General features: G+C 42.0%; 1 protein-coding gene across 1 annotated transcript in view; it reads right to left on the bottom strand.

The window, feature by feature from the left end:
• SUCLA2 (succinate-CoA ligase ADP-forming subunit beta) overlaps positions 1-4,343 on the bottom strand; it is a 41,045-nt gene extending 36,702 nt beyond the window's left edge. The window contains exons 1-2 of the mRNA XM_073344238.2: positions 4,119-4,343; positions 518-701 (exon numbers count right to left, since the gene is read on the bottom strand). Of these exons, the coding sequence (XP_073200339.1) occupies positions 518-701; positions 4,119-4,202 (268 nt within the window). The 5' untranslated portion in view covers positions 4,203-4,343. The remainder of the gene's footprint in view (positions 1-517; positions 702-4,118) is intronic.
• Between the last annotated feature and the right edge of the window lie 7,764 nt (positions 4,344-12,107).

Raw genomic sequence — 12,107 nt, 5'->3', positions numbered from 1 at the left:
GGAGAGGTGTAAAAGTTATGATGCATTAGCTCTCTCAGAGAAATTATGAAGGGCCCAGGGGAAAATGACGGAAAAACATATTCCCTTGTTACCCACCCCACCCTAACCCATTCCAGCCACAGATGTTAAACTGTGTGAAGACCCTTCCCACAGAGTCGGGGGCAAGAAATAGGAGTGCCACTGAGCCCTGCTTTCCATACATAAGGACTAAGATCCTCCCCATGTGAGTCTCAGGCACATGATTTGATCCAGCAATGCATCTCTATCACTAGCCACCTGGCTGATGTCACTGTTTCCATTGTAGAATCTCAGGCTTTAGAAAGTTTCGATGAATAAAACAAGATTTCAGCTACAAAATAATATTCAAGCAAGTTTTTTCCGGGGGGAGGAAGCTCTCCTTAAGAGAGGATATGTAGAACTAAGACGTGTCTTACTAGGAAAGTACGAAACAAAAGTAATTACACCTTGTATCAGAAATTCCATGTCTAAACTACATATGTTCTCTTTAATATTATACCTATTTCTTTTGCAATTGTGTAAGCTTCTTCTGGTGTCTTTGCAACCAGTCCCTGTGGAACAGAAATACCAGCCTCTTGCAACAGTTCCATGCTCAGGTATTCATGCAGTGACAGGCTCCTTTGTTGTTGCTGTTGCACCTGAAACCCATGGCTATTGAATAGTCCTGGACCTCCAGCAAGTACCTAGGAAAATTAAAGAGAGTAATTTTCTTTCAAACAGGGTGTCCTCTATTTAACCACAAATTTTATGTTAAATGCATAAGAACTATGGAATTTGAAGAATGGATTTATGTGAGATGGTACATTCTGGTACAATAAGAAGGTTGCGCAATGCTAGATGCCATACCACTAGTAAATTTAACATGAAAGTAAGAGTCACTTCCAGTTTTCTTAAAGCAAAATCCTATGTGCTCAGTTTAACACTTGGCATTTTACATAAAAAGTGCAAAGATTGACAGAATTAGATACAGACAGCAAAATGTATGGTAAAAGCTAACTATTTATCTTTAAAACACTTCTGCATAACAGATATATAAATTAAGAGGCATAACCTGTGGTTAAAAAGCGGCATTGTACACCAGTTTCAGTAATTAAACGAATGGGTTGTACGGAGTTTGACCAATCTAGCAAAATGACTGTTGACAGGACTTAGCATTGCTGTCTTGGTCTCCAGACCGTCGTAAAAGCAGAAAAATCCAGATTTAACTTTCTCTATTAGACATTATCAGTACTTGATGTCAAGCGCCAACAATTAATCAGAGGGTTGCATAGAAGGCAAGCCAATATAAAAAATATTTAAGTCAAATAGAGAGAAAATATGCTCAAGACCGAAACCAGGACATTCCATTCAATGCAGTCACTTCTTCATGGAAACTGACACAGAATGAGTGCGCCAGGAGTTTCTGGATAGACACTAGCCAGAAACAAGAGGGCGAACGGAGCAAATGAGGGTGGAATTCTGACCTTACTACACAACCCTGACAACAGTGCAATGTGAACAAGACTATGAAAAGCTATTACTGGACACAATGCAGAGTAGTTTTTCCAAATTTTAAAGGTGGCATAAACCAAGAATGTGTGTTTATAACACAAAAGAGAACGATTTCCAACAATACCAGAAAAAGGCATTTTTGTTTTCTAAATTAAAGTGTAGAAGAGCACAGTGCTTAACTTTTTGCACATTATTTGTCCTATTGAAGTCAATGGGTTTAATTTATATACACATTTGCAAACCTGGAGCCAAAGGTATTTCACTGTTCAAGCTGACTGAAGTACAAGAAATGTTTAATTTTTAAGATTCTCTTAGTTTAGGCTAAGGTGTTAATAGCAACAGTGACATTTAAATACATTGATTTTTAACTGGACACTTATCTTTAAATATCCTGGAATTTGAGGAAATTCTTTTTATATTTCTGTGACGCATGGCTAGAAAGGGTTAAACATCCTGCAAAATAAATAACTGACAGAAGACATGTGGGGAGATAAGTTTGTGTTTTTGTGTATTTACGTATGTATGAAGTAGGGTAGACAATGTAATCAACAGTCCCTGTCTATGCTGTATTCTGATAATTCAGATGTCCAAAGAACATCCTATCATGTAAATGAATTGTAAACACGGGATATCTCCATATTCATCCTTCAAATTCATCCTAATTACCTTTTGTTCCCTGAGGAATTCCAACTTGTCAAAAAAGATGAAATTGTATAAAAGACCTTTGGGTCCTGATTCTGTCATCTCAGATCTGCTTACACTTCAACAGGGGAAGTTTGAGTCACAAGACTGAGGTCCCAGTTATGCTGGTACTCCCTAAATATGGTATTTGGACATTGGGCTATGACCTATGAACTAAATTCTAAAGGAACTCTTTGCAACTACAAAGCTCACCATCTCTGCTATGAATCTGAGCCTCAATGGATTGAACTCATGTCTGTATGTATACCGATCTTTTAACCATACTCTCTCTTGTTTTTTAATAAATTTTAGTTTAGTTAATAAGAATTGGCTGTAGTATGTATTTGGGTAAGATCTGAAACATTCATTAACCTGGGAGATAATATGTCCAATCCTTTGGGATTGGTAGAACCTTTTCTATGATGAAATAAGATTTACAAAAATATTCATCATATTTGACATGGGTACCTGGATGGAGGCCTGAGCTCGATCACTTTAAGGGAACTGTGTTGTTTGGACTTCTGAGTAACCAGTAAGGTAATAAAGAAGCTGTTTTATGCTGGGTTCATGAATCTAAGTATTGGAATATCTACCAGTTTTGGAGGGTTTGGCTGCCCCATTCTTTGCAGTTCACCCTAATTGAGTGACCATAGCTGGTGCCCACTGGGACCCTGGTCGCAATTTCAAACAGCCTAAAATAAGCAAACGAGAATTTGCCTGGGAAATTCGAACTTGACAAAGGAGAGCAAAGCCTATTTAAATCTCAGGAGGATCACTACTGCAAACCATACACGGATCAAACTGTGCACTCTTTACTTTGCTTCCTGTTCAAATGAAAGGTTTCAGAGTAGCAGCTGTGTTAGTCTGTATTCACAAAAAGAAAAGGATGTTAGTCTCTAAGGTACCACAAGTACTCCTTTTCTTTTTGTTCAAATGAAAGGTACTTGTTGCAGCAGCTGCTGTTTCTCAAACCGACCAGCAGTGCCCCTCAAAGACTCTGCAGTGTAATATGAGATAAGGAGTAACACCAGCCTTCCTCCATTTATGGCAGGGGGAAGCGCAGACACATCGAATCTGTTTGCCTCACAGAACCATAGAATATTAGGGTTGGAAGGGACCTCGGGAGGTCATCTAGTCCAAACCCCTGCTCAAAGCAGGACCAATCCCCAATTTTTGTCCCAAATCCCTAAATGGCCCCCTCAAGGTTTGAGCTCAGTACCCTGGGTTTAGCAGGCCAATGCTCAAACCACTGAGCTATGCCGCCCGCCCCCAGCCCGTGTTTTGGTTTGCATTAAATTCCCTGTAGTTATGCGAACGGAAGCAAGGAGAACAGGCTGAAAACAAACGTTCATGTGAGCCATCACCCGGGCACGAGCACAGCCCCCCACCCGGGGGGGGGGGTTGGCACCTACTGAAGCAACCAGCCCGCAGGACCTCAAGTGGCCAGTGTTACTACAGAGCTGGGGTCGGGGGGGCGGAGGGGGGGGGACACTGCCACAGCGATGGGGGCAGGCAGAAGCCAACCGTCACGGCGCGGTGGGAACGGCCAAGGGCCAGATGTCAACATCCCCCTCCCCCACCGCCGCCGCCCAGCCCGACACACGCACTCGGGTGCTCCCCGGGCAACCGAAGGGCCAGTCTCGGCCGCCTGCTCCCGGCCGCCCTGGGACACGCCGCCGCCCAGCTGCTCCCGCGTCCTGCTGACCCGAACCAGACACTGAGAAGCCCCGTCACGTTAACAGCCCCCCAGCCCCACCCCAAGCGCTGCCCCCGGCCTCCCCCCACCAGGCACCTCTGCCCCCCACCCCCGGGGCTGGCGGCCCGGACGCAGGCGGGGGCGGAATGTCACAGCCAGTGACCCCCCCCCGCCCCTGCCCTGCCCTGCCCTGCCCGGCCCGGCCTCGCGCGCCCAGGCCGCGGGGGGTCACCTTGGCGACGGCACCGAACGACGCCCGGCAGCCGTTGTTCCTCAGCCCGGCCGACACCCGGCTGCAAATCATGGACGCCGCCATGACCAAACCTTGGCAGCTTCCCAGTCACCACGCACGCGCGCCGCCACCACTGCTGCTACCATAGAGCGTGGGAGGGTTAGAAAGGGCCTCGGCTCCGCCTCTCCTGAAAACAGCGGTCCCCGAGGGCAGCGCCCAGCTGGGGAACTCTATGGTCTCTGGACTCTCGGGGGGCCTCCGAGCCCAGCGCTGCCCTGCCCTGCCCTCTAGCGAGGGGAACCAGCAACTTCAGGAGCCCGCCCTGCTGGGATTGACTGGCCTGCAGGGGCCTCTTGTGAAGGACCTCCTAGCCCCAGGCACGGTGGCTTCACCGGGGCCTGACCTGTGGCTCATTGAAGCCAATGAAAAGCGCCCCCGTGACTGCGGAGAGCAGCGGCTGTTGACACCCTCGAGGGCTGTGGGGGTGGGTGCAGACCCGCAAGTGACTCAGCGCTGCCTCCAGCCCCAGGGGCTGTGAAACAGCTCAGGCTCCAGGCGCAGTCCCTGCCCCAGTCAGGCTGCCCTCCCACTGGTAACCTGCCCGCCAGGATCCCCAGGGCTCAAACTGCTCAGGCCACCCATGCTGAGTGTGCCCAAAACCCCTGTTGTCCCTGGCTGATCGCAGGGCAAACAAGATGAGCCGAGGAGCTTGTGTTAACCAACCCCAGGGTTACAGCAAGAAACCTGTGGCTCGGTGTAGGGGGCCTGTAGTTCTGAAACTGGACACCCCCCTCCCCTTGGCCTGTTACACTACAGATTTCTGCAGCCATCACTACATCAATCAAGGGCTAGACAACGTGTCCTCTCTGCCCAACATAGCTCTGCTGGCTAAAGTCCCTTGTGTAGATGTAGTTATACCTGAAAAACTGCTTTGACCAGTACAGCTTGTTTCTCTCGGGTAGGGTGGAATAACCAACAGCAGTAAAAACATAGTTTTGCTAGTATAAACTGCATCCACACTAGGAGTGCTTCGCCAGTGTAGTATACCAGTATTGCTATACCGATAAAGCTCTCCTAGTGTAGACATGGCCTATTATCATTATTATGATTCATTATTTATAAGATAACCTTAAGTGTGTGAGGATCTTTATTGAGGACTGCCTAACACACAAATTATACTGCTTTAACTACAGTGGAATAGTTAAAGCAGTGCAACACACACACAGGGCTTGTCTGCACTTACAGTGCTGCAGCGGTACAGCTGCAGCGCTTAGTGAAACCACTGCCCACACCAACAGGAGAGCTTCGCCCATCAGGATAGGTACTCCACCTCCTCAAGAGGCAGTAGCTATGTCAACAGGAGAAGGCTTCCTGTCGCTATCACAGTCTACACCTGCGTGGGTTAGATCAGCATACCTACGTCGCTCAGGAATGTGGAAAATAAGTTGGTAGTGTATGCCAAGCCGCAGTGTGGATGCAGTTATACCAGTAAAGAGTTACTTTATAACAGTATAGCTATTCCTGTAAGAGAAGGAGAAAAAGCAGTAACAGTGTTCTTTTATACCAATATAATTGCATTCATACTAGGCATTGTACCAGTATAACTAATTTGGTAAAACATCACACCTCTTAATCTAAATATTATTATTATTTATTATTTGTATTACCGTAGTGCCTAGGAGTTCTGGTCATGGACTAGGCGGCCATAATGCTACATACCGTACAAACACAGAACAAAAAAATAGATGGTGCATTGTTACACCGACACAGAAACAATGGGTAGACCAGGCCTAAATGACACCATATGTTCAGTGTTCCAAGGAAATTACAGTCCCAATTTTTTTTTTTGTCCTCTGTGCAAGCTGTAAGGCCCATGTGTTTAAGCAGGCTTTAGCCTGAAACGTTATTACAAAAAACAACAGAGATCCCTTTGTTTATATATTTTTCTTGGAGGGGAGTTGAAATGCTTTATGAACACTGAGCGAAAATGTAAAATTGGTGGAGTTTGTTTTTTAAATATTATGCATATGCTAAAAGACTGCTCTGATTAATGCATGTTACAAATATTTCATTAATTCTGACTGACATCAAATGAAATAGGGGCAGTCACTATTGTGTTTAATTACAGAGAAAACAGCCTGATGTGGCACTAGGTCTCCACTAGCACTCAGATCAAGTTGTAACATCAATAATTATTTTTAGTCCCAGCATAATTTTTCCATTATTTCTATATAGTCTGAATTCAGTATATCACGTCAATAGCTAAATCGATACTGAAAGTCCCTTATTTCTATTTTTTTAAAATGATTTGTTTAACAACACCAGATTGCTCAACCCTGAACTTTGTACAATACACAAAAATAAAGTAAACCTCTGATTCGAGTTTACAATCTAGGCACTTGATCCTGCAAACACTTGTGTGTTTAACTTTATGCCTATGAGTAGTTCCATTGACATAGCTATGTAAAAGACAGAATGCACTGGGAAATTCAGAACTGAAAATAGTGTGCAAGTCAGTTGGAAGAAGCATTTTTCTTTTAAAAATGCACGGGGATCAGCTTGCTTCCATAAATTATGTATGTCAATGCTAGATCTAAACTGAAGGAAAACAGTATTGGAGCTGTAACTAACTGATGTGGTTAACAACTGAAAGTGCACAATAGTAAAACAACAGTATGAATTGTATTTTTTGCCAAAAACAAATCTAGTGTGGATTAAAGCAGCTTTTGCTACAGCAACTACTTTAGGGGACACTGTGACTGTTGCTTAATTGTTTTGCTGCTGGCCCTTTACTGTACCTGATGTGCTGTCATTATCCATTAACATTTTGTTGAACTCAGTGGAATGCTAGGATGCACCTGGTACTTTCAGAAGCTCAAAGAATGGTTCTATAAGGATGTACTTGTTCCCGTGACACTAATGTGTTGCCAAAATTTTAGCAAGGGACCGTCAAAAATTTTCCACCTCAGTAATATATATGATATTTCTTTGGTAAAATACTCTTCTTCCGGGCAAAAACCTATTAGTTCCAGACTTTTTCCCCGACCAAAATCCATCAGTCCTTCCAAAGCTGCTCCTCCCATAATTATCAACCCTTCCACTATCACCCCTCTCTATGCACCATGCTTCCACATCACCAATCTCTTGTAAGTCACTCCCGATCTGGCATCTGTTCCTTAAAGCTTCAAGAAGTCTTATCTCAGAAGTGAAAGAGCAACTTATATAGGGAGGCTGTTGGATATGGCACCCCCTTATGGGGAGAGGTAAGGAATAAAATAAGGCTGTCAAGCGATTAATCACATGATTAATCACAAAGTTAAACAATAATAGAATAACATTTATTTAAATATTTTTGGATGTTTTCCACATTTTTAAATATATTGATTTCAATTATAACACAGAATGCAAAGTGTACAGTGCTTACTTTATATTTATTTTTATTACAAATATTTGCACTGGAAAAAACAAAAGAAATAGTATTTTTCAATTCACCTAATACAAGTACTGTAGTGCAATCTCTTTATCATGAAAGTTGAACTTACAAATGTAGAATTATGTACAAAAAATAATTGCAGTCAAAAATAAAACAATGTAAAACTTTAGAGCCTACAAGTCCACACAGTCCTATTTCTTGTTCAGCCAATTGCTCAGACAAACAGGTTTGTTTACATTTGCAGGAGATAATGCTGTCCGCTTTTTGTTCACAATGTCACCTGAAACTGAGAACAGATGTTCACATGGCACTAATGTAGCCAGTGTCGCAAGATATTTACATGCCAAATGTACTAAAGATACGTATGTCCCTTCATGCTTCAACCACCATTATATAAAAGTCATATAAAAGTGGTGAACACGGGGTACAGGATGTTAGATGGGGTACAGTGTGTCACATGGGGGCAGTACATGGAGAAAAGCAAAGGAGGAGTGAAAAGGTAGCCCTAAAACTAAGGATGAGGAGGAAAAAGCCAAGCCACAAGTCAAACAGAAGGAAAAAAAAGAAAAGAAAATGGAAATACAGAGAAGACAGAAGTACTGCACATTAACAGAGAGCCAGCTGAATATGAGATGGAATAAACCTCTTAACAGGCTCAGAGGTTCACATTTGCAAGAGAGAATAGCAGTACCTGAAGCATTATGTGCAGCATTATAGGACAGTGAAGTTCTGAAAATCCCAGTGGCCTGGCACCCAGCTGAACTCAGATATTCAGGTATCTTGGGAAAGCAGTACTAAAAACATATTTTCAAAGACCAAGCACCGCCCATATTCTGTTTCAATAATTCCCCTTTACTGAGCACACAAAAGTGGCTGGCCAAATCCTCTGTCAAGCACGCAGGGAAAGTCTTTGAAAATTCAATTACACGTGACTTGCCCAAGTTCATGTAGTAAGATAGCAGCAGAGCAGAAAATAAAACTCAGCAGTTCTATTTCCCAGCCCAAGCTCATTCTGACTATACAATTACAGCAAAGCATTCCTCTTTAACACTGTACAGCTGCAGTGGTAGTATCAGTCAACCTCTGCGAGCTCTCACCTGCATGTGCACATCATTATACTCTAGGAACAATCATCAAGTTTGACCACTTTGGGGGTCTGAGGACATCTTGATGCAAGGCAGTCCTGACAGTGTAACCAGAGGCAGAAATTCAAACTCCATCAGTAATACGAATGGATTATTCTGGTCCTTAGAAGAGGATAGGAGTTTGTGAGAGTCAATGAAGGTCATAGAAGTCAGTCTTTTTGCTTAACTGGGCCCTTTGTAAATTACGATATTAAAAGGAAGGAAAGGATTTTCTATAATAAGAAAGTATATGATGTAGGAATTCTCACATCTTTCTGATATGAAAAGGATTTGAAGAACTATTGTCTGAACTCTTAATATAAAACTAGGATTGTAGAGAATTACATAGAACATAAAATTGTAATAAAGCTAAAGGCAGGGCATAAGCAAAGGTAAAATAACTAGGCTAACTTTTGAAAAATTTCTTTTGCACTATTTGGAGACTCTTCAGCGTAAGTGATTCATACATTATTGGAATTCCCTCCAAGACCTTTTCCATTCACCTTATCCAGAACACCTTGTCCAGTTCTGGGAGAACACTTCATCAAGTTCTCTGGGATCCAAAACATTCAGTTTGACTCTGGATTTCATCATTCAGGTTCCTTTATTTGGCATACAGCAAAGCTACACTGAGTTGATCAGACTCAAGCATAGGGGGTGGTTACCGGGCATACCACACATCCAAAGTTAAACAAATCTCTTACTTTATATACATTTACATATTACATTGCATTTGTTATAGATTACACCACACATTTTTGGATTGGATTGGTTATTTGGCAGGAACCAATCCCTGTACAGCATGCTCTGTCCATGTGCTGTTCACATGGAGCCTGATCTTTACATGCCAGGATTTTTCTTGTCCATAGTCTCTAGCATCAAGGTGTTGCTGCTTATCTTAGCTAGCACAGACATCCTGACTCCAGCATAGTTTATCAAGCCCCTGTTTACAACTTAACCTTCCATCCCCCTTCCCAATTATGCCCACTAAGAAATGAGGCAAGTTGCTTATGTCAAGCCAGACCTATATAACTTCCACTATATCAGTAGAAGATGGACAGTCTTTTTCCTTATATTTTCTTGGTGCCCCCCATAATCTGAGCATTGGTTTCTCCATCAACACAAACTTCCAAAACATGGACAATTTTCAGACAGAAAGCTGCTTTACTATATACAGTACCCAGATGTACAGAAACCCTTGTCTCAACCTATGTATTATATAATTTTTTAACATTAGCTTTAATAATTTTTTTAAATCCATTTACCCTACAGACCAGCAATTTTACATGACCTGTCTCCTTGCTTTTCATCCATGAATCTCAAAAGCACTTTACAAAGGACAGCACTCTGATTATCCCCATTTTACAGATGGGGAAACTAAGGCACGGAACAGGGAAATGACTAAAACCTCTATCCACTACTACCAAGCGACAGACACAGCAATATAATAAAGACTGATTTATTTAATTTTACTTTTGTGGTTTTTGAAAGAGTTAGGGCAAAATGCGTTTTCCCATTGTTTTTTCCTTTATTATTGCAAAAAATTATAAATTTCATAAACTCTAAAGAATTATAGCAGGTAGCACAAATAGCTAATATTTCCTTCTCACCTTTTGTCATCCCACTCTGTCCCAGCCCCCACCAGGTTGTGATAATTGATGTATTCACTGTCTAAATTAGGGCCCACTCCTTTAAGGCCTGGCATAAGCACAAGGGGACCAAACTAATGGGGCATAAGCAACCTTAATATTGGAATTTTGTAAATACTGAGTTATGACTGTGTAAACAATGTTCTTTTCGCCTATATTTTTAATGTAATTCTGTAGTTTTTTTTAAAAAAAGCAAACTGAAAAAACAGAGATTCTATAATGTGGAATCATATTGACCTTCTTTAACAGAAGGGGAAACTGCACCTTCCCAGCTTCCCCTTACTTTAAACCTTGTCTTACCCTAAGCCAAAGGAGTAGCAGAGGCTACTTTGCTGCTACTTTGTCTCCTCCATCTGGAACTCTAGCTCTGTGCCTGGGTGCAGGCTATGACTGGTGTATTACAGAGCTCCATGCTATTGGAGCAGCCTTTGCTGGGGATGGAATGCTCAGACATTTTAGCAGACAGCTTCTCAAAACCTCTAATGAACATATGCATATGGTGAGTTTCAGAGATTTATACAGCAAATCTGGGTGGATTTTCATTCTTTGACTCCAGGACCACCTCCTTGCCCAATTTAGAGATCCTGCTCCAAACCCTGGAGTCATTAAAGCAAAATTATCTACATTTCCCGAATTTTATTTCTGAAAACAGCTGAATTGTTTCACCTGAAACTTTCCAAAACAATTCAGCCTGAGGCAGAGAGCAAACATGGAAAAAAATTGTGCAAATGGTTATAGTGTGGTAAAGTTATAAGCAACTGAAAACAGGGACTTACAATAGAAAGTAGTAGGCAGCCTTAATTATATGGAACACAGGATACTGAGTTAGATGGACCACTGGTCTGACCCACTATGGCCAGTCTTATGTTTTTATGTTCTTACTTGTCACAAAGCTCTGTGCAAAACCCATAAAATAACTACACAAAAAAACTGAAGAGAGCAGATTCAACCAATAAAATAATTTGTATTTTCATGTGGTATCCTTCACACACACAATCGCAAGACATTTTACAGTCACTCATAAATTAAAGAGAAAAGGAAGGTTTTATAATAGATAGATTTAATGTCTTGGAGGAGAAAAAGAGTTCTATATACCTGTGTGCAATAGGAAATGGAGTTTTTCCTCTTGGTTGACATGTATGACTCATATGGACATCTCTTTTAAATATTAATAAATATTCCTACTCTGCAGAAGAGAAGGTCTGAAGCACTGTCTTTGTTGTGGTTTGCCTGGACTCTATATTTACCCTCTACTAGTTTATCCAATGTCACTTTCACAGCTGTATTGCTTGCAACCATGGAACCAGTAACATTCAGGGCTTCTATACCATCAAAGGTATAGATGTTTTAGAGTCAGTCCATAGGGCTTCAAAAATCTCCCAAAAGCTCGAGGTTAGGGAAGGAGGAGTTTTAAACAGAGAGAGCTACAGAAGCGAACAGGTAAAAAAGAGAGGGCCAAGAGCAGGTCTAAATTAGTAATGAAGAGAAGGAGTAGATGGATATATCACATGGATGAAATGAGCCTACAGAAAGTTTTGCAAAATAAAGAAAGAAAATGTTAATTGAATTCTGAGCAGCTCAGAAGCCAGTAAAAAAAGAACAGATGATGGAGATTACATGATCCAACTTCCCAGAGCAAGAGATCAGTGCTGAGACAGCATTCTGGATCCTTGTTGGTTGAGAAAATAGAGATTTATGAAGTCTATTAAAAGGTACTGCAACAGCAAAGACGGGAAATGATTAATGCACGGATAAAGATTTTAGCAGAGACTGGGTCAAGGTA

The sequence above is a fragment of the Lepidochelys kempii genome, chromosome 1 (genome assembly GCF_965140285.1).
Source record: "Lepidochelys kempii isolate rLepKem1 chromosome 1, rLepKem1.hap1, whole genome shotgun sequence".
In the NCBI taxonomy this organism is placed as follows: Eukaryota; Metazoa; Chordata; order Testudines; family Cheloniidae; genus Lepidochelys; species Lepidochelys kempii.
This window is presented reverse-complemented; position numbering and strand designations above follow the sequence as displayed.